At 43.1% G+C, this 23,979-nt stretch overlaps 1 protein-coding gene across 5 annotated transcripts in view; it reads right to left on the bottom strand.

Annotated features, from left to right (window-relative positions):
• The window catches only part of FRMD3 (FERM domain containing 3), a 267,152-nt gene that overhangs the window by 78,349 nt on the left and 164,824 nt on the right, over nt 1–23,979 (bottom strand). For all 5 annotated transcript variants that reach the window (XM_036904323.2, XM_057498554.1, XM_036904324.2 and 2 more), the window contains 3 exons: nt 18,544–18,622; nt 12,814–12,911; nt 6,343–6,466 (listed from right to left, as the gene is read on the bottom strand). In XM_036904323.2, coding sequence (XP_036760218.2) covers nt 6,343–6,466; nt 12,814–12,911; nt 18,544–18,622 — 301 coding nt within the window. The remainder of the gene's footprint in view (nt 1–6,342; nt 6,467–12,813; nt 12,912–18,543; nt 18,623–23,979) is intronic.

Below are 23,979 nucleotides of genomic sequence, written 5' to 3'. Positions count from 1 at the left end.
GATGATCATCAAAAAACCCCAACAAAGATCCACGCACTGCTACAGCTGTAGATGCACTCATCCCACCAGTTCCTGGACTTGCCATGGGAATGAGGAAGGAGATATCTAAGCTGGCCTGTGCATACAGTAAAACAACAAATTTAACTGGATCTATACTGTTGGAACTCAACCAAGAATTTGGAGAAGTGCAAATTGTAGCGCTCCAAAGTCTTACAACTACAGACTATTTACTGTTAAAAGAACATATGGCATGTGAACAGTCCCCAGGAATGGGTTGTTTTAATTTGCCTGATTTCTCTCAGACTGTTCAAGTTCAGTTGGACAATATCCACCATATCATAGATAAGTTTTCACAAATGCCTAAGGTGCCTTAATGGTTTTCTTGGTTTCACTGGAGATGGCTGGTAATTACAGATATGCTTTGGTTATGTAACTATACTCCTATTATGTTAATGTGTGTGCGCAATTTAAGTAGTAGCTTAAAACCTATATATGCTGAAGTTACTCTACAAGAAGATATGTCAAAGAAATAATCAATCTTCCCATGTTTTCTTCCGCCTGCTACTTCTATAGCTTTTCTTCTTCCTTCCTAATTACAACCCTTAAATAGAATTCATGCCTCATATCAAATTTACCGAGTATCATAAATCTTCCAAGTGGTAAAGATGCCTCAAGACAAATGCTGGGCATAGAAGCCACAGGGCATAAATATGCAAAGAAGTAAAAAGCTAACCTTTTCAAACAATAAGGCTTCCCTCTCACTTACCAACTTCACATTTCCCTGTATGGCCCCGGAAGATGACTGGTTAGCCAGAGATGGGTAAGATTCCTCAAGGGAGGAACAACCTAAGACAGGCACAGTCGCAGGGGGGCCATCAGGTGAGAAATTGGGGATCAACAGAGGTGAGGCTTAGAACCTCACCCCCCCTGTTCTGAGAGAAATCTTCTGCATACGTGAATGTTTTATTACCCTGGTCTAGCTTGGATTAACACATAGTCTACAGGCACACACCTGATCATCTACATTTGCACTCTTACAACACTAAACTATGTTTTCTACCTTTATCTTGTATCTACCTACCACTTCAGCATTTTATTAAAAATAATAATAATAAAGAGAGAAATGTGGTATCCACATATAAATCAAGTATAAAAACCAAATGAGTATTCATATTTGAACTGACTGTTTAGCGTTCATAATGCATGAGCAAAACCGGAAGTTTCTGTGATGACTGCCCTTGTACTGTTCACTATGTAACTTATTCATTATGTAAGAATTTGTTCTCCATGTAAGAACTTGTTTGTTATGCCTCAGAAGATTGGAGACTAACGAAAATTAGGCTTGGGGTGGATTAATGATTGTGCATTGAGCATTGACTCCCCTATACAGAATTTTATTGTCGTTAACAACCATTTGATCAATAAATATGAGAGATGCCCTCACAAAAAAAAAAAAAAAAAAAAAAAAGGACAGACTTCCAATGGTAAAATAAATAAGTAACCGGGAAGTAATGTATAGCATAAGGAATATAGTCAAGATATTGTAACAGCTTGGTAGGGTGATAGCTGGAACCTAGAATTATGTATATAAATGTTCTACCACTGTGTTGTACACTTGAAACTAATGTAATATAATACTGTGCGTCAACTACCCTTCAATAAAAAATAATTAATTAAAAAAAAAAAAGATAAAAAAAAAAAAAAAACATGAGGCCATGGGGTAGTGTAGATGACTAAAAGGATCCCAGCTTGGTGGTGAAGCAGTTAAAGATCAATGGGATAAATCACCCAACACTTCTACAGTTACTGACACACAGTTGCCCTTCATAAATATTTGTTGAATGAAGGGATTGATGGATAGATGCACAAGTGCATGGATGAATCAAGAATGGGTATGTGGATGGATGGACAGATGGATGGATGAATACAGTGTTACAGTCTCATCAGAAGTTCAAAAAGTCTTTGACTTAATAATTTAGAATCATATGACAGATGCGATCAAAGACTATGTTAAATAATGGCCGATTCCAGCTTTGAATACTCACCCCTCTCTTCTTCAAAGCCACATTGTGCTTCAGTGACATTGTGCTTTTTCCTTTCAAGTCACATTAGCCAGGTTTCATCTGTGTAAAATATGTGGGTGGCTTGGCTGTACATGTCATTTGTCCCTGGCTCAACCCTCCCTAGAAATGTCCCTGACACTAGGCCATATTGTACAAGGGTTTAGCTTTTGTAGAAGGAGCATCTGATGCTAAATCATTGTCTTCCCATTCCTAAGAAGGGTTTATGACAAATAACAGAGAATGGAAATGGGTTTGATAACCCACCAGAGAGAGATTCTAGGATTTCAGAATTAGGGACTCGAAAAGGGAAAGGATTCAGGGAGGAGGAAGGAGAGATGGCAGGGAGATGCACAACTGAAGAGAGATGAGATTTGTAAAATAATCTGGTATTTTCCTTCCTCCTCTTACACAATAAACACTCTTCTCAAAACTGCACAGAAACATTTCCTTAGGGGACCCTTATGATCTATTTACCAGAAGCACAGGTAGAGGGTATTTATCATAGCAGGTCACTTATTTCCAGAAAGCTAGACATTTTTGAAACTATAAATCCTTGCCAGGAAGCCACGGCACATGATGTACAGAGAATGTGAGTTTTGAGAAAGAGATAATGACTCTGTTTAAAATACACTCAGTGTCATTATTGTTTCCAGCACAAAGCTCACTGCATTAGATCATTATTGTGGTGCCTAATTGGATGGCTTTTCTGCTCTTTAAGGGCAAGAAATATACTTCATCAAACCCACTGCACTACCAATTGAGCTTTTGAATATTTAAGCATTGATGATCTGGACTGAAGCTAATCCAAATGACTCTCCTTCTCATGAGAAACCTGGTATTGAGGGGACCAGCTGAATAGAAACTCTATGAAAACCTCCATGAAGCTTATCAGGGTTCCTATGATGAAATCAATCTTATTCTTGATCACCAACCCACTTTGAGAATCCTCAGGACTAATAATAGAATGGGTGTTACCCCTTAACCCAGATGGTCATGATTACAGCTGTGGAAAACAGAGACCAAGAGTCAAAAATAACAGAATTGTCACGTCCCTGGGGATTGTGCCATTGGCTTCCTCCAGCCACCAGAGGGCTCTAAAAGGAGGAATAACCTATTTCTAAGCAGTACATCTCTGCTCAAACGCAAATGAAATCTGTAGATTATAAGAGATTCTTTTTGTATGCAGAGTTTTAAAAACAAATATGGCTCTTGTTGTCTTAAAATTATCTATAATAGGCAGGAGAGTGAAGCAGAAATTGATTCCAGATCTGCTCTGCCCCATGTTTTGAACAGGAGTGAGCAAACTAGTACCCATGATCAAAAACACCATCCATTTTGCCAATAAAGTTTTACCGCAACATAGCCCACTAATTTATGTATTGACTTTGTCTCCTTTTCCTGTACAAAACATAGCTGAGGGGCTGCAGTAAGACCATGTGCCAAAAAATCTATTACATACCCCTGATCATTCAGCCTCAGGGGGTTTTAGCAAATAATGTGAATCACACATCTCTACATACTCTAGTTCACAAGATATTAAGAGGCTCAAAAATGCCTCTATAACGTATTTCTAATAAAACTCTTATCAGCTACATACCTATCAGAAGGCCAAAATCAAGAAGACTGACAACACCAAATGCTGATAAGGATGTGGAACAATAGGAACTCTCATTCATTGTCAGTGGGAATGCAAAATGGTCCCACCACTCTGGAAGACAATGTGGCAGCTTCCTACAAAACTAAACATGCTCTTGCCATACAATCGAGGAACTGTGCTCCTTGGTATCTACCCAAAGGAGTTGAAAATTTATGTCCACACAAAGTCTACATGTGGATGTTTGTAGCGGCTTTACTCCTATTTGTCATAACTTGGAAGCAACCAAGATATCCTTCAGTAGGTGCATGGATAGACTGGTGCATACAATGGAATGTTATTCAGCAATAAAGAAAAATGGGCTATGGATGAAAAAACAGGGAGCAACCTTCAATGCACTTTACTAAGTGAAAGAAGTCACACTGTATGGTCCCAACTATATGACATTCTGGAAAAGGCAAAACTATGACTACTTGAGGAAAATGAGCAAAATACAGAGGAAAACAGCCTCTGAACCTCTTCTTGCACTGCCATGTGATTTGTGGCTGTTTCAGCCTTTGGACATACAACCCTGACTTCTTCACAAGGGCTTTCTGAATGTTACAGATGTGCAGTACCCAGACGGCAGCTTTGATCAAGCAATGGCATTTGCTTCCAAGAGCTATAAGCTAGGGCTGACCGATGACCCTTTCTGTTCCCCAGCTGCATGATGACTAGTACTTTCAGGGTTATCAACAAATTCAGGTGGTGGCAGTAGTAGGTCCAATCTTCAGCTTTCTGATTGTAAAAAAACAACGTGGACTCTTCTTTGATGTACCCATACACACATGAAATTCAGCGGTTCTCCAAGTCCTGCTGCCATGTCTCCTTTGACACTCCCTTCTTTCAATTTTCTCTCCTCCTACTCCTTTTGGAGTCCATGGCATCTCTTGCTGGACAGCAGAAATAACTCACTGGTCCTTCTGCCCTCAGTCTCCACCCTCTGGGGCCACTGTGATGCTGACCACTGCGGGACACCAGCATGGCTCCCTGACTGCCTTATAGCTGCTCAGTTGAGTGGGTAAGAGCTAGGCGTTAGTGTCAGATAACAGCAGGGTTCAAGTCCTAACTCTGCGCATCACAGGGCCCCTGTTCCTCTTTTCTTGACCTCAGTCTGGGGATAACAGTAGCATATACCTCCAGAGCTTGGGAGGACTGAGTAGGGTAATGCATGTAAGGCTCTTTTCACAGTGTTTTGCTTCCAGTAAATGCTCAATAAATGCTTATTTTCATGTGTTCCAAGTATCTGAGGCCCTGCGAATTCTGATCACAACAGACTTTTCAATTCCCATCACCTACCAATCCGCACAGTGGATGCAACTGCTTCGTCCAAAGGGCATCATCCTGTGCTCCCACTCACTGCTAGTCCCCAGGCCCCTCAGTTGGAATATTGAAGCTTTATTTTTACCTCTAACATACTCATCCCCAAAATGTAAAAAGAGTCATCAGAATATCGTATATTTTCAATAAACTTTTTCACTGGGAGATAAGACTCAAATTATGCATATTTTGTTATGCATAATTTGACTCTTGGTATGTCGCTTTCTGAAATTGGTACGTTTGGTTGTCTGATCATCTTTCTAAGGACAAAGGTCACCTTTTCCATGCTGAAATAGGCTAGCACCTTCAATGCCCACAGTGTCATCTTCTCAGACTCACCAGCAGGGGGAGTGCCTGCATAAAGTAGGGAGTTTGAACACTCCCTCACGAAGGGGGTTATTTGTTTCAGAATTCACAGTCCAGTGACACTATTTTGTTTAATACTGCCAGAGGCCCAGAAGATGCAAACATCTTAGCTACCATGGTTCACAGGACTCCCCATGCTCGCTATTATCATTAAAATGAGTTTTCCTGTGATTTGCACAGATCTAAATTCTCTTTACAAACTACAGTATCTGAGTTACCGGAACTGCAGGTGTGCCTTATTTCATTCCTGGCAGCCCTTGCAGAGTGGAAGCAACACAGACTCTGGAGCCAGGCTGCCTGGATTCAAATCCTGCCTCTGCCACTTGCTAGCTGTGTGATCTTGGGTATGATAGTTAATCTCCCTGTGCCTCAGTTCCCTCACCTTTGAAATGGGAAGAACCACGGCACCTGTCTCCTCCCAGGTTTCTGGGAAGATGAGTCACAATGTGCCAGCTCTTAGACCCTACCATTACTACTGCATGAGATTTTGCTACTCCTACCGTTACTACTCTGTGGTTAACAGCCGCAATTGTCCTGGAGCCACACAGGCAACGAGGGGCAGACACTGAATCTGTCCTCTTGAAAGCGGCTCAGCAAAGGAAGCCTCATGGATGGCATCTACTCTGCCTTGGAGTCAAAGCTGCCAGGAGGGAACAAGGCAAAACAAAATCCAAAACAGAGGACTACTTACTTACCTGAGGCTCCACTTGCAGAAGCTCAGGTGGTTAAAACCCATGAGGCAATACATAGCTCTAATAACTGCTGATGGTTCATAAACAGGCACCCAGGGAACCCCACCCTTTTGGAGTTGTTATGATGGGGGACCCTGACAGCGCCCAGAATAGTGAAAAGTCTGCCCATGCATTACAGATACGCTTAGTTCACAGCATGATTTCCCCATTCACTGCAGTAAGAATACTTCTCACCTCTGTCGTGTTTACAAATGTCTACCCCTATTACCTGAGTTCATTTTGATGGATTTCCGCCATTTTTCTTTCCAGCTTCTGTGACTGCTTGGGGAAAATCTCGAACTCACTGATGTAATTCTCAGGGTGCTCATCAGGGTCGTAATTACCAAGCTCAGCTGTAACCAGTAAACAACAGAGAAGAAGATTAAAAACAACAAAATAGGGCATGTGAGGAATGGCTCCTGCCACCCCAAAAAGGAGCTTGGAATAGCTCACCCAACAAAATGTATTTGCACCCCCAGAAAGACCACAGCCTGAGCAGTCCTGTACTAGTTCAGATCTAGCTGTGTGCGCCTGAGCACTTGCCAACCTCTCTGATCTCATTTCCTTCAACTATACACTAAAGGGATTTAAATTGCTGTTCCTCAGTGGGGCACTATTGGCTTTTGGCAGGCTAAACAATTCTTTATTGTTTCAGACTTTCTAAGGCAAGGTAGGACATGTCACACCCTGCCCTTCAGATGTTAAGTTCTAGCGACAAACCCAGTTATTATGACCACCAAAAATGTCCCCAGTATTTCCAAACGCTCCCAAGGTTAGGAGGCAGTACCACGCTACCCAGAAACCCCATCCCTCAAGGCTCCTTTCACAGTTGACTGCCTCTGAGTCTAGGAATTCCCTCCTCTGGGATTTGTGCAGGCCTGGCTCACCCATCACCCAAGGGGGTTTCACTTAAACTAAATGGGTTGCTTTGCCAATTTTTAGTGTGGACAAGCATACCAGATTAAGGCTTGCTGGATTCTATATAGGGCACCTTCAGAGGATCTTTAGGGTGAAAAAAAAAAAATGCCTTCACATCTCTGAGCACCTGGGGAGTCTGGGAAATGATGGATATGCATCTAGGACCTAGGATATGCTTGGCCCTAAGGCCTGGAACAGCAGAGGTGATGCTCTGGCTGTGGGAATACTTTGTATGGATTGCACAAGCTTGCCAGGGAAAATGAGCCCAAAGAGGCAAGTATCTCAGGCACAAATGGCCCAGGACAGTAGATAACAACGGTGGGAGAATTATAGAACTTGACCACCAACATGACTTTAAAGTACATAAAAATCAATGCGTCTTGAGCACATCTGCAAAACCAAATCCCACTCTGTGATTTTTATCTACTGTCTCTTCATCATTGAATCATCTAATGACTGTAAAAGGACAAATCAGGAGGAAAACAAAGCTTTTCAAAGCTCCTTAATGGAATTCAAATTACAGAGCACTCAAAACAACCTGAAACACATATACCACGTGAAGAAGGACTTTGAAAATAAGACCCAAAATATCATCAACCATAGGGGGGAAACTGATTTGACCATATTAAAATTAAAATATTTCTGTTCATAAAAGGACATCAAAATCAAAATAATAGATGACATGCTGAAGGAATATATTTGCAAAATCCAAAGCTGACAAGGGCTAGTAACCAGAATAAAGAAGAAATCCCTACCAATCAAGAAAATAGGCAAGACCAGCAGAAGAATGGCCAAAGAATATAAACAGGCAGTTCACAGAAGGGGAAACCCAGAGGGCTTGTATAATCAGAGCTATAAAAACCAAAACAGCAAGATAGCACTTTACACCTGTGAGGCTGGCAAAACGTTTAGGAAGCTGGATTATTCTATGTGTTGATAGAGACATGAGGAAATGGAAAACCTTGTATATTTCTGGAGGATTCTGGGTGCATGTAGCTCTTCCAGACAGCAAGCTGGGGATATTTAGTCAAATATTATGACCAGTAACCTTACTTCTATAGATTCTAGAGAAACTATGGGTGCAAAAAAAAAAAAGATATGAAGGCAATTTGGGTGCTCATTGTTGATAGAAGCAATAAACAGAACATGGTGATGCACCTTATCAGATACTCTACAGCAATTTTAAAAGCACCAAAATAGATATATATCCAGCAATGGCAAATAGACTGCCAGAAGGGTGTTCTGAGCCTAAAAAGGAATCAAATGAGTTCTATAGCCCCATTTAATTTACAAAACTTAAAATTGTATGGACTTTTAATCATTAAAAATCATATAAAAAGTGAATCATTTTACAAGGATGTATATGCAAAGTCAAAGATCTATGAATCCAGTTATTGCCTTTAGGAATGGAGATGCAGAATAATGAAAAAGGGAAATGCATCAACCAAATCACTCAATCAATAGATGAGCCCAAGGGAACCAAGGATTGAGAACAGGCCATGAACTGATGACTAACTCAACCTAAATTTCAAAAGCAGTGCACATAAGACACCTACACATGCACACACATACATATGCTCCGTGAGCTGGTTATGGGCCTAAAAATTGAGATGGTATAACCAATGCCTTCATTTTCCATAGGGAATGGACCGCCGATAAGACATCAATCATCTTCAATGTAAATGCCAGCTTGCACGGTGGTTGGTAAGGGAGGGCATTGTTTGCAAGGGCCACTTCTCTTTCCAGGAAGACTTGTGAGGTACAAGGGACTTGTACTGCTAAGTACTGCAAGTAAGTAGCCTAGAAAATGCTAGAAAACTAAGGGAAGAAATATCATGGAACCTGCACAGGGTTGCTGATGAGGTAAATGTCTATGCCTCTACCGTCCCATGCCCTGCTTTCCTGTCCCTTAAAACTTGCCTTCACCTGAAGCAAAAGGCAGTTAATAAATATTAAGGACTTCTAAGCATTCAAATTTCATTTTCTATACCAAGCAGCTTGTGGTTCTCTGTCCCACACACAACATTGAGGATAAAGTTGTGACAAATGACATGCAGCACACTGATGTGAGACATTTCACCATCAGAAAAATCCAAAGATGGGAATGTAAATTGGTGCAGCCATTATGGAAAGCAATATGGAGGTTTCTCGAAAGATTAAAAATAGAAATACCATATGACCCAATAATTCCACCTCTGGGAACTTACCTGAAAAAAACAAAATCACTAATTTGAAAAGATATATGCACTGCTATGTTTATCATAGCGTTATTTACAATAGCCAAGATACAGAAGCAAGCCTAAGTGTCCATCAGTAGATGTATGGATAACAAAGACATGGCACATGATGGAACATTACTCAGCCATAAAAAAAGAATGCCATCTGGCAATTGGCAACCACATGGATGGACCTGGAAGGTATTATGTTAAGTGAAATAAGTCAGAGAAAAACAAATACCATATGATTTCACTTATATGTGGAATCTAAAAAAAAAAAAAAAACAAATGAACAAAATAAAAATAGACCCATAAACACAGAACAGGGGAGGGGAGTCGGGGAATGGGCAAAATAGGGGAAGAGGAAAAAAAATTAGTGGGGACGTTTGATATCTTGATCTGGGTGATGGTTACATGAGTGTATACACATGTCAAAATTCAGCAAGCTGTACACTAAGATTTGTGCACTTTATGGATTTCAATTTTTTTTAAAGGGGAAAAGAGAAATATACCATAAAATTTTATTTAAAAAGAAAAGAAAACTGCAAAGAGTTGAGGCACAAGGTTGAGTGCAATCAAGTGATGGTAGTAAGGGGCAGGCTTGCAAGGGCATTTCCTCTGGGTGGGACGGGCTCACTCCAAAACCACTGGAGCGACAGCACCTTCCAGCTGCAGGGTTGGCTCCTTCTGAGCCTTTCCTGACCCTCTGTGCTGGGTCAAGGGCCCTCTTGGGGTCAGTGCAAGGACCCATGTGTCCCTCTATTTACCCACTAACACATCATCACAACTGCCTGATTACTTGTCTAATTCCCTGCCCACAACCCCACAGAGACTTTGTACTGCAGTGCCTGCTAGAGAGTAGCTGTTCAATACATGTTTTGAGACCACATGACCAAATAAATGAATGTGGTAGTAACACCACTCTTTCCTAAGTAGGAAAATACAGCCTACTGTGGTGCAATTTAGGCAGGTGCCCTGGTTCCTTAACACACGCGGTGGAGAACTTACTGTGCACCAGACACAGGGTGTTGCACCCAGAGTCCTCCCTCCATGGAATCTAGAGTCTACACAGGGGGTAATGCACAGTAAGTCCAAAATCAAATCAAAGGGATAATTTCAGAAGTGCTAACAAGACAGCAAAACACAGGTGTGAGAAAGAATCATGTCCAGGACAGAAGCTACTTTAGTGCTTTAGTAGTCCAGGAAGACTTCTCAGAGGAAGTGGCAAGTGACATCGGAACTGAGATCTAAACGTCTAAAAGGAGCCACAGACCCAAAGGGCTTGAGCACACCAGGGCAGAGGAGATGAGAACAATGAACCAGCCTGCTTATTATGAAAGCAAATGCATTGCATGTACTGACCATGCACATCGTATTCAGTATGTACGTGTAGCAAAACCCTGGCTGGCTGCCAGTTCTTCATACCCTCAGAATATTCTAAAGCTTAAAACACACTCTTTGGAAGAGTGTTAGCAAACAAGGAGCCAGTGAAAAATCACATGGCCTCCTGCTTCCTAATCATTTATTCCACATTCTTATCACTCTCTATAAGCATAGGCAGCTCCAACAAAGCACGTCTTTATCTGCATTTTGTAACAGTCTCTAGAGCTGCTCAAGTTTCACCCAAGCAGAGAACTGATGAATACAGCTTTTACTGGGTTTGCTATAAATGGCCCGAGGACACCACTGCATTTTAGAATGGAAAGGTTCTTTCAAGATCTGCAAATCCATTTCTAACTCTACTTTCTCCACAGAATGCATGTGGCAGGTGGGGTGGGGGGGTAATTAGATAATTAGAATGAGGGATAAAATTGGGTCCTGATCCTCTGGATGGAGACTGTGTGGCTTTATTTTAAACAGAAAACAGTATGGAGGGTTTCCCATTACACACACATACTGAGCTTGTCTTGACCAGAATTCATTAATGCCTAAACGCATTCCGCAGTCCTCATCTGCTAGTCTGTTGCTTGGACTGGTATCGGTTCACTTCTCCCTTGTAGAAGACAGTGCACCCTACCTGGGGATTTGCAGTCTTCATAGGGAAGGAGAACCATGGGGTTTTAACAGCCCTTAGCTCTGATGGAAGAGAGGCACCTTTGAGAAGCACATACTCCAGATGTGCTTATGGGCAGATGGAATGATGATTTCCCATCACTACAGTTCTGATATCAATCAGACTTGCAAATCTTCAAGGATTTTAACACCACTGCCAAAATATACTATGCAGCACTAGGTTGTGTCCAAAGGAAGGGAAAAGGCAACAGAGGCATGCTCTCCAGAATTCTCAGAGAGCACACACACATCTGGAAGGAGGGCACAAGGAACTATTTCACAGCCCAGAGCATCCTGCAGGGATAGCAGTGAGAAATGGTGGGTGTACCTCTTAAGCTGTGAAAGGAATTGTGATAAGCAGATGATTATTACCATCTGCCTATTAATGAAGCTCCTTTGCTATTCCAGACCCTTTATCAAGATGACACGCTCACCTGCCTCTCTCCCCCTCCCCCTCTTTTCTTCCCTTACCTCCCCTCCCTGCCCTCTTCTCTCAGAGACACATCATTAGTATTCATGCTGCAAAAGTCTGGATTACCTGCGTCCCTCCAAACAGGTGCTGCCACCAGCTGCCTTCTGAGTGGCCCAGGGGGACAGAACACCTGAGTCAGTCTTCCCGTGGGTCCCGGGACCAGCCCCATGGCATGTGCCGCCTCGGGCCCTGGAGCCCACCTCCCCTCACATAGTCTTCTCTTATAAGTGGGCACACCCAGAAGCCACCCCTGGGTCACAGGCACTTGCTGGTCCCCACTGCCCCATCCTCTGGGGCTTGTTCAACCCTGAGAATAAGTCATAAAACCTTCATGCAGCAGTGAAGGAGGTACACCACCCCACTTAACATATGCTCAAAGAGCTGAAATAATTTGTCTATGGTGAAATAACCAGAACAAGAGAAGTAAGGTGCAAACCATGGTATGACAGACTGTAAGTCTGGGGCTCTCCTCAGCAGGGGACAGGGCTAAAAAGCTGAAGAGCTGGATCTAGTGTACGTGTACATACACACACACTCCACACACATGGATGTATATATAAATCATGTACACACACACACTCCACATACATGGATGTATATGTAAACACTTTAACATTTCTTCCAGTGTCCGAGATGACACCCGTTTGACACCTACCTTCCTGGACATAGGTTCCTCCCTCAATGTACCCACTAGGTCCACTCCTGGCAGTTGGAGCTCGGGGCAGAGCTCAGGGTTTGGAACACCCCACATCGCTTCAGAACTTATAAAGTCACACATTGGGCCCCTTTGAGAGACGCTGAGCTCCACCATGCAGCTTGAGGACCCTTTGTTCTTGCACAGGCCCATATGATCACCACAGCTGGCCTTCCGCCAGGGACACCTGGCCTGGGAGGGAAGGTGAGCAGGGGCTCTGCTGCCCAGCAAGCAGCCCTGCCTGGCCTCGAACCGTGGACATAGGCAGGATGGGCATGGGTAGGGAGGAGGGAGGAGCCAAAGCTCCACTCAGTGCAAGGGTGGGTGTGCAGCTGAGGCCACACTTACCTTGAACGATACAGGCACCCAGGTAGGCAGCATCTGAAAAGGAGCAGAGCAGGCGGCCGTGGAAAATATCTCTTTTAATCTGCAGGTACAAAAGGTACCTGCAACACAAGAGGAGAAAAGGCGCCGTGAGTGCTGGCTTAGGCCTGGAAGATAGGGAAGATGGTTCTTACTTCTTCCAGCTGGGTCAGCAGAGCCCCGGGAAGCTCCGCCAAGGGCGAGCCAAGGAAAACTGGGGGCCCCTGTGTTCAGAAAACCTGGAGCTCCATGGCAGCTTCCAATGCTGGGTGGCTGGCCCTCTGCAGACATGGAAGCACCGAGGAAAGCCGCAGGGCCCAGCAGCCACTGCTCCCGGGACTAGCTCCCGATGGCAATGCAGCCGCCACTGTCACCCCGACCTGCACACACACAGTGCCCAGGCTGTGCGACACGGAGACTCAGGAAGTGGGCTCGACCAGCACACAGAGACTAGTCCTGGGGGCAGACAGCCTCCCATTAATCAATCTCAAAAAGACTTGGTCATGAGCCAGAAGGCCAACTATTCCCAGCCAGAGCTGTCCTCTGGTTAGTGTCCCCTCCTCTCCAGGGACAGCAAACTCAGATGCCCACAGAGCTAGGCACCTCTGAGCGTGCGTGAGATGGGCTGGTGGGAGGGGATCGGGGAAGCAGAATAGGAGCGGGGGCTCCCGTAAAGGGCTCAGCCACACACAGCAACAGCCCAGCATAGAAAAGCTGGCCAACACATCCAGCTTTCTCAGAAAATCAAGGAACTGGATTTAGAAGTGAAATCTTCTGAACTTTAAACGTTGCAACAAATTCTGTTCCTAAAAACACTGAGTGCCGACCCCAAAAACAGCCCACACAAGCCCAATCTGGCCAAGGAAGCAGGGGACAGACTATTCACACCCCTGGCTCAGGCAGTTCCCACCACTGTCCCTTCCATTCCCCCACGCTGACCAAACCCTCCAGATTTCCTCGTATTTCTTAGCCAGGCTAATCCTTTCACTCAGGATTCAGGCCTGGGGTGTCCGGCTTCTGATTGAAGTAACTTAACCATTGGGTGCAGATTCCTTGTGTTTATCTTAGACTTTAACTCTCAGAGACCAACTATTTTTCTCCAGGGTCTTGGGGATGGGGAGGGGTGGGGGACCGCTCAGTGGATCCCAGTTACTCCCTCCAGTGCCCAGATCACCTGATATTTATCCACAATGCAGAGCCCCACCCAGAGCGTGGTTGCCATGCAGGGATCACATACGTGCTGCCAGCCCCGAGCGCTGGAGCTCCCACCTCAGGGTGCTGGCTCCCCAAAAGCACTCTGCACGCCCTGAGGGTTCAAGTCCCTGGTGTTTCCATCACTGACTCTTTATCTCACACCTGCGTTATGTTGTATACTGTGCTAGGCACTGGGGACACGGTGGAGGCTCAAGTGACATATTCTGCCCCCAATTTTCTACAGAACTGTTTGCAGGGGGCAAAGGCAGTCCCTAATAAGTTTCTTATCTGGAGTTTGGTGCACATTTTGTCAGAACAGTGTTACACTTGGTAGGTAAAGACCCAGCGTAGCTCCCCAAACTAGCACCTCTCACACTTTAATGAGCAGGTGAATTACCTGGGGATCTTGGAGAATTGGGAATTCTGGTTCAGCAAGTCCAGGTAGGGTATCAGAGTCCGTGTTTCTAATAAGTGCCCTGGTGATGTTGTACTGGCAGCCCCCAGGCTACACTTTGAATAAGAAGGTTCTAAACCAGTGGTTCTCAGCCCAAACTACACATTACAATCATTTGAGGGAGTTTTTTTTTTTTTCAAATACCAATGCCTGACCCCCTCCTGAGACCCATTAAATCAGAATCTAGAATCTCACAAAAACATGTACATGAATGTTCATAGCAGCAATACTCATGATAGCTAAAAAGTGGAAAAACCCAAATGCCCACCAGCTGATGTATGGGTAAAAGGAAGTGGTAATCCACACAATGGAATATTATTCAGCCATAAAAAGGAAGTACTGATAGGCACTACAACACGGATGAACCGTGAAAACATTAAGCTAAGTGAAAGGCCACATAGTGTATGATTCCATTTGTATGAAATGTCCACAATAGGCAAATCCAGAGACAGGAAGTAGACTAGCAGCTGCCAGGAGTGGGTGGGGGGAGGGTTCAATAGGGAATGACTGCTTGGGCACTGGGTTTCCTACTAAGATGTTAAAATGTTCTGGAATTAGATTGTGGTGATGGTGGCACAACTTTGTAAGCACACCAAACTCACTGAAGTATATATACTTTAATCTGCCATAAGAAACATACTTTTGAAAATCCAACTACCTTAGAGTAATGGTTCTCAAATTTTGATATGCTTTAAAATTACCTGGAGGGCTTATGCAAATAGATTGTTGGACTCCATCCCAGGTCGGGGGCAGGGGCCACATTCCCAGGGAATGCTGTTGGTCTGGGGGCCTCACTTGAGGACTTAGGTCCTAGACCATTCAGAATACCAAGGACACACAAATACTTGACATGATCAGATCTTTCCTTTCTTAAAAAAATTAAGTATTTCAACACTGAAATACACTGTGATACTTCAGTTTATAAAAAAAAACTGTTTGTTAAATAGTAGGTTATTAACTACTTACATGTTGCCATTAAAAGAGTACCGATTTTGACTTGAATTTTAATAAAAAATACTCTGGACTATAAGCATAGAGAGCATGTTACAACTGTGAACTACGAGGCCATGTGCCATGAAGTTTATTTTCTTCTTGCTAAATGCACATGTTGAACAAAAAGCATTCTTTTCTATTTCTTGATGAGTTTAGCAGTGAAAAACAGTTTCACATATCTATTTACTGATGAATGAGAGGTTTGGGTTCTAATCCCATAACTTAGCAATCAGCTTGATGAAAGCTTCCTAAGACAATCAGCCTTTACAACATAGTGCTTGGATCCTTGCTCATACCAGTGATCTCTAGAGATAATCATGGATTAGGATGGATTCAGCATAATCCACTGAACCTTACAAATGGCTTCAAGTTTGGATACTCATTTCTTAATACAATGGCCACCAAAAATGAATAAATAACAATGCATCTTCCTTTAATACCACCCCTGAATGAAAGAACTAAGCAACAAAAGCAGAGGCGGCTCTGGGGCATACACTGTGTGCCACCATTAATGATACTATTTATCTAACATGAACTTAAAGATGGTTTTTAACTAAAAAAAGAAATTAAAACTAAAACACTTGATTACATTCAACTGTATATAGCATTTACAAAAGCCTACAAAACTAGAAGTTGTTAAGATCACTGGGTAAATGGAAAGATAAAGTATGATTTTAAATACCTTTTTTGAAAGTTTTTTTGTTGTTTTTTTCTTTTATTCCTGCCTTTTTCTCAATGTTTCTTTATCCTTGGCATGGTCATGAATTCCCTTCTTGTGTATTAAATTATTCTTAAATTTTAGATTAACCTTACAATAAAATAGCAACTTGTCCAACAAGAAAAACTAAACTCTTTCAAAATAGGATTTAAACCCTAAGTATCTGGGGCATTCCACAGTTTCTAAATTAGTCTTGAATTCTGAGGACTGTGTTGACTGAGAAAAGCCCATTTCTACCTGCACAAGGACAGGGCATTGTCTAAATTTCCTTGGGAGACATAAAAGTGTTGCTAATGTTCCGCTATTTATACCTCAACTGCTCAGTCAAATGCAGGGAAATACTGGCACATTCACTGAGAGGGGCTTAACATGGGTCATTAACAAAAACTTTGTTCTTTTATTTCAAATGGGACTTTTATCAGCAACATTCATCCTTAATTTATATGTGACACATACTCAATTTTTACCTTCCAGACAGGACTATAATGAAAACAAATGACAAAAATGAGCCATTTTGGCACCTAATAAAATAATGCCTGACATTAGGCAGTCTGATCTTCCTCTTTACCCCATCAGCACCCAGAACGCAGGGCAAATCTTTATTTATTTATTTTTTTGGCAGCAATTACAGCCTCTGCCACTTATTGTATGATTCCATTTAATGAAATGTCCCAAATAGGCAAAGTAGATTAGTGGTCGCCAGGGCCCCAGGGAGAGCAGTGTGAGTGGGACTGCTCCCGGGACAGTGTTTGGGAGATGAGAAAATGTTCCAGAACTAGACAGCAGGGATGGTTGCCCAACATTGGTAATGTACTTAATGACACTGAATGTATATTTAAAAAAAGCTGACCTCTATATTGGGGATCACCAAAAAGATTTCTAAGGCCCATGTATTGAAGGTTTCATTACTCTGGAAGCCCAATCAGCCACCCATGAAAAACTAAAACCTACCTGTACACTGAGTGATGGGCTCAACAATCTGCACCTGCATTCCTGGTAAAGGGTGAGCACAACACTCACCTTTCCCCTTGACTTCCTTCTGCATGATGCCAGACAGCCAGGATGGGTACTGCCCCCAACTCTTTTCTTTATGTAACATATCTTTTGTAAATGAAATGTACCCTCTGAAGCTCTGTCCCCCTTGCCCATCTCCTCAAGGATATAAAACCTTCATATGACTTGGGCTACATGGAACATATCTCCTGCCCCTCCTGCTGGAGTTACATCTTCCTGGGTCTAGATCCACAACTTTGGCTCAAATAAAACTCTTTATTTTCAAGGTGATTTGTTGAATTTTTTAAGGACAGACTGTACACTGTGAAGTGGTAAAATTAGTTTCTGAGTGAATTTTACCTCAATGTTTTTAAAAAAGCAGGCCAGACTGCAAAATGCCAGCCACCACTTATAATGTCCATTATCTATACAGCCCTTGTTTCTACACACACACACACACACCCTGCCCGCCCCCAAGCCCAGACCTCACTGCATGGCTGTGCACAAATAAATAACAATGTCATCTCAGTGCCACTACAGTCAGGCCTTACTAGAGACTCGTGAATAATGAGAAAGCAATATATTCAAGAAGCCAGCATGTCTCCCCACTGATGACAACCAGAGCCACCCTTTTCTGCTGTGTCCAGACCTGGGGGGATGATTCTAAGATGCTGATGCGCAGTGAGGTTTGCAGTCACCTAATTAGAGCCTCAGCAGCAGCTAAGCACACGTGGGCTCTTCTCCATCAACCCAGCTGGCCTTCCTGGGACTCTGTTCCGCCACAGGGCCGGGCTGCTCAAGGAGGCAAACCCCAGAGGGAAGACTGACTGGCCCCAGCACAGGGAGATGAGAAGGGAGGAGGCCTGAGGATCGGAAAATTCGGAGAGTTGAGCTGAAAGGGCTCTCGATGTAGAGGGACGCCAGCCCCAGGATGGTCATTGTTCAGCAAGCGGAATGTGGGACAACAAACAGTCCATTCCATCAGGTGATCCTTTCTCTCTCAGAAAAACTCAGATCCAAAAGACAGGCCCTGCGGGGCTGCACTAGCTGTGGATTTGCCCATCTCCTATAGACAGCCATCTTCTCTATTTTTAGCACCTCACTGTCAGATGTTTTCAGAGAGTACCCATCCTTATAACCCCGGCTTCTTTGTGCACTTAATTACACTCCCAATGACAACTGCTTGAAAAATCCCAAGACAATTAAGTGTAAGAGAAACAAGCATTCCCAGCCAAAATGCTAGGTTGAGCACCCACTTCCTTGAGATGATCTGCCCCAGCCAGGAGGCCCGTGTGGCATGGAAGACTCCGAGGCCCTGGCTGGCTAAAGGCACACATGAAACATACAAACAAACAAAAAATACCTTGTGAGCTCTTCTTTAATCTTCAAGGGTTCATGCGGGTAGAATTTCACTCTAAAGCACATGGTGTATGGTGGATGAGCTGAAACAGCATAAAGAAAAGGCATGAGGAAAGCAGCAACCACCGCGGACTCACACACACGGGGCAGGCAGCCCAGACAGGGGTGAGGGGATTTTCTGGAGGAAGCAGGTATTATGACCAAGAAAACAAAGCAACAGTGACAACAAAACTCAACCACAACGCTTGGTAGGATGCCCAAGGCAAATGCAGAGACTGTATTTCCACATCACAGATCCCCTCCACTCCATTCCCTCCAGGCCCAGCTGCAAATAACATGTCTTAGTCCTGTCCTTCCCACCTCCCTCTGACAGCTAAGTGGCCCATAGCTCCATTCAGGTTTTTGGCCTACTGAAATATTTTTCAGCCTGTGAGGTGGAAAATGTCACTGCACATGATTAGTTTTCCCAAAATGATGGTGCCTTTGAACTAAAATTGAGATCCTACTTCATGTATTTTTAGTATTATTTTAGTATTATCTATGAAGCAGCCACTTAGATGAAAATAGCACTTTTATAATTTTCTGATCTGTCTGAATCAAGATAGTATTATGCAGACTGAAATTCTGGTGGAAACTCATTGTTCTGGAATGTTCTAAATGCACTGAATATTGGAACTCAGTGACCAGCTAAGTGGACTCTACAGGACTTCTGACACCTTCCAATTAGAAGACCACTGTTGATTTGCAATATTAACCTAGTAAATGCACACAAGTACAGTAAAATGCATTCAGATTTCATTTAGCATATAAAATGAACATCTGAAAATGAAAGAAATGTGATGGTTAGTATGACTATTTCTCTGGCTCTGAAATACTCACGCTTTTTTGCTTTTGTCTTAGTATGGCTACCTGGGATCAGCTCTGAGTCTACATCTAAGTGGGAATATGAAATAGCATCCTGTTCTCCCCCTCATCCCCTCTCATAATAAGTAGGGGTTAAATCATCAGCCAACTCTACAATGTCTGGAGTTATTCTGCATGTTGACAAATTCTTTACGTGGAAAGAACAACTCTCAGTCTCAAATATGAATGCATAATGAGAATAATTTAATATGGAAAATAATTCTTAAATGTAATTTGAAAGAAAGCACCCACATTACAGGAAAACATAGCAGCATCTTTCTAGCCATCCGGCAGAGAAAAATTGATTTTAAATGCACATGCGAGCACACACAGGCATTAGCGAATATCTTAACTGAGCCAGGGGCTCCTAATCTGACCCTGTTTTCCCTAGATTTAAGAAAGGAAAAATTTTTCAAGAAGTCCTAGGAGAAAATGGACACCCTCTATACAGCAAAGGTATAGTGAGAAAAAAAAAGGCTCTCAAGTCATTCATCTTTCATGATATCTAGAAATTTAGCTTGACTCAAAATATTTTATCTTTACATAACCCCCACATTTCTTTAAATTTGTTTAACACATCTTTAAAGGATTAAAACCAATAGTTCTTTATTATAAAACCTCTGGATTATCCTTAATAGAAAGACTGATACAATTCTTTAAAAAGAACAGAGCAGAAAATGGAAATAACATAAAAGAGTAATTTTTCTTCTTCCTATCTTTTATTAAAGTCTTCAAAATTAACATGTTTAGGCACAACCAATGAAGACAGGTAGCTAGATGAGTAGATGCATGGATGGGTAGATAGAAGATAGACTACAAAGACAGCAGAGAGATCATAGATGGCACATAGATAAGCCATCCCATTTCACTTTCCTTCACTGTGCCTCTATTCCTGCCCCTCTGTCCCTCAGGTCTCACCCAAGCCCAAAATATCCAAACACTATTAACAGCTCATCTGTATTCTCCCACCTTCTCTGCCCTGCTATTTTCACACAAATATATGCCAACATGATTACATACAAAGAATTTTTTTAATAATTTATTCTTATAAAATGAAATCATATGACATATATTTCTCTTGTTTTTCTCACTTAACTCTATATTCTGATCATCCCTCCAAGACAGTAGATATGGATCTAACTCATTGTCTATAATAGCTGCATAATAGTTTATATTATGAATACACCAGAATTTACTCCATAGTCTCTTTCAATCATCATTCAGGTTGGTTCCACATTTTTGCAATTCAATAAAAATCAAACAGTTTTATACACACACACACACACACACACACACACACACACACACACACATACACACACACATATATATATATATATATATGTGCATATATAAAATATTTTTATTCCTGTAATACAGACTCCCAAAATTTGAATTGTTGGGTCAATGTGTACGGAAAAATGTTTAAAGGGAGCAGAAAAAGAAAAGCTGACTGCAGGCAAATTGGGGAAAGGAGGATCACAAAAGACTGTCCCAAACTAGAGCTGTCATTTTCTCTTCTACCCTGTCAGCATACCTGTTTAACGTGCCCTCTGCTGGCTTCAATAGGCATCTGAGCTCAAGGGGACAAATCAGGACTTGCATCTTCCTCAGGGATCAGGCAGTGAGGCTCAGAGGCAGCTCCAGCACCGTCTTTGAACACCGCCCCCTGTAGGAAGTCCTTCCATCCAGGCCACCTTGGCCAACCACTGAGGCCCCAGAATGGTCTCATTCTCCTGCGCACAGAGCCCCCCATCATTTGAGGACTGTGCCGTGGGCCCTCTCAGACTTCTCTGAAACAAACATCCTCCGTTCTTTGAGGTGCTCCCCATATGAAGCCATGTGAAGTGCCTCACCCTGGGTATGTTCTTGTCTATTCTGTTTCCTCATGTATGGAACCCCCAGGGTGCCACATCCATTCAAGTGGGGGCCATCACTGGCTTCAGTTTGGACATAATTGTTACAACCCTCAACAGCCTCATCTCAACACTAATTCACTCTGAGTTTATACTAGACCAACAACACTCTAAATTCTTTTCATATGTGTTTTTACTAAAAGTCACACAGAAAAAGTCTATTTCCTCAATTTTCCCTCTATTTTCTGGGAAATGATCATGGAGAAATTAATACAAGGTACTAGGGAGATGTACATCACTAGACCCACTATCAGAATGGGATGAGGGTGGGCAGCATAAACAACAGGAGGAGGCACTTTTTAAGTCTGAAATTGTCTAAGTGTCATCTTCTACCATTCCGTATACCCCTACCATCTATTTCTCTCACATCAATCCAGTGTCATTGACACCATGTTGCCAATAAAAGAAAAAGATATTCCCTGTAAGTTAAAAGGAGCACATGACATAGCAAACCACAAGCAGCAGAACAAGGGACCTGCACTGACAAAAAGCTCAACCTCATTGCCTGGACCTCAAGAGGCCCCTGTGGCAGCAGGTTTCTCCCTGAAGAAGTCTCCTCAGGTTCTGGGTGCAAAATTATATTATAAAGCAAATAGTAAAGCTAAGGAATGCTTCTTCACAGGATTGGAACAGGCTGAAAAATATAATTTCCCCCCAAAACATTGACCTAGTTCTGGATGACAAGATTTATAAGGGTATGGACCTATATGTCTTACTCAACTTTTTATCCCCAGAGCTCTTGACTCTCTGCCTGTCTGGCTGAATGAATAAATGAATAATTAGCCCCAACCTTTCAGGCAGATGTCAAGGAAAACAGTCAGGCCCTCATATATCCTAACTCTGCCCTTCAACATCTGTAACAAATTCAGGGACTCTGGAGCTGGTTAGAATAGCTACCTCTAGAGGTAGGACTAATAAAGTCACTCAACAAGCACTGAGCATCTACTAGGTATCACTATAGTAACAACAGCTGTAAACACAAATTCTGTCGTCATGGAAGACACTTGCCAGTGGATTAAACAGGTATAACATCTCAATAAATAAGTGAAATATATGGGCTACTAGTAGGTCATAAATGCTATGGAGAAGAATAGAGCAGAAAAGACTTTGATGGGAGATCGACCCTTTCCTCATCCCCACTACAACCACAACAAAAAGGGAAGTGCAATTCTCTTTTCTACCTTCTAGGAAACCAAACAAGGGGAGAAATATAATCATTTAAAATTTTAAGTGGTTAGAAAAGAGGATATGGGAAAAGTCGCTCCCAAACATGGTGGTGGCCCAGTCTGGCTTTGGAGTACCGACATGTGTCCACACAGCTGCATCACTGCTGAGCACGAAACCTCCCAGCCTGCGCTGCCAGCTGGCATCCCCTCCCTGGGACAGGGCTCAGGGCAGAAGCCCCTTGCAGAGATGAGCCTGTCCCCTTCTCCAAGAGGCTGAGTGTCTGTGCAACTCTGACTGCCATGTGTCCTTGTTCTTAAGCCACGGGAAAGAAGGATTAAGGAAAGGATGACATTTATCTCTGTCAACCATTTGGCAGGGAATCACTAGTTGGAAGCGTCTGATGGAGGAGCTACTGCGGAACAGGCAGCGTGTGGCAGGGAGGTAACGCATGTGCATGGAGTGAGGTCACCACCCCCTGCACTGGGGCCATCAGGGTGTCATCATAAACAGCCATGGTATGTCTTCACTAGCCCGGGGGCCATGGTCACCCCAGGTGGGACACAGTGTAGCCAATTTCTGCTGTGGCACTGAAGCTTCGGCTTCAGTGACAAGGCACATGGAGTGGGGGCAGCCCTAAATCCCTGACGGGATGAGTCCCCAGAGTTTGAAGGGAGCTCCCAGTAGGAACCTTGAGCAAGCCACTGACCTTCTGTGTGTCCTGTCTGGAATGGGGACAGCACCAGGGGCCACGTCTACCTCCCAGAGGTGTCTGGGCACACCCAATGGGCTCTTTGCGAGTTCACATGGCGCATTACCTCAATGAGAGCTTTTGTTTCGTTAGGCTAAACACTATTTTGAGAAGGAGATAAGTAAAGGGGTTGCTAGAAATGCAAGGGAGGAGATGGAGAAGACTGAACTGAACTCATCTCAACAGCTGAAAAACACCTACTCAGCCGTATGAGTGCTGACAACCAGAACACCACTGCAGAGCAGCGAAGGAAAAAGAAGCAAATATGCACTTTGAAAAATGCCAGGAGCATGTAATCGCCTGAGAGCAGCAGGGTGCTGTCTCACACACCTCCAAGTTACCTGCCAGACAGGGCTGGGAAGCCAAGTGTCTCCACAAGGCTGTTCAGGGGCGCCTTTTTACATCAGCAAATCCCAGGGTATTAGCATTTTGGCAGTTTGTTAACACTGAGAACACAGGGAGAACAGCCGTTTACAAAGCAGAGACAGACTTTCTCATCTTCACTTTGAGACCTTGCCCAGAAACGGGGCTGGGTGTATGAGAGATCAGTTAAGCAGGATCCCAGATGAAAATTAAAAAATAACTTTCTCTTTTTGACCAACCACCATCCTCAATCTTACTAAAAGCAAATGGGATTTGCTTGAGTGACAGAACCATCACTTAGCATTTGTTCTTAAAATGCAGAAGTCTCCCTCCAATCATCCCA

The sequence above is a fragment of the Manis pentadactyla genome, chromosome 3, assembly GCF_030020395.1.
Source record: "Manis pentadactyla isolate mManPen7 chromosome 3, mManPen7.hap1, whole genome shotgun sequence".
Lineage (NCBI taxonomy): Eukaryota > Metazoa > Chordata > Mammalia > Pholidota > Manidae > Manis > Manis pentadactyla.
This window is presented reverse-complemented; position numbering and strand designations above follow the sequence as displayed.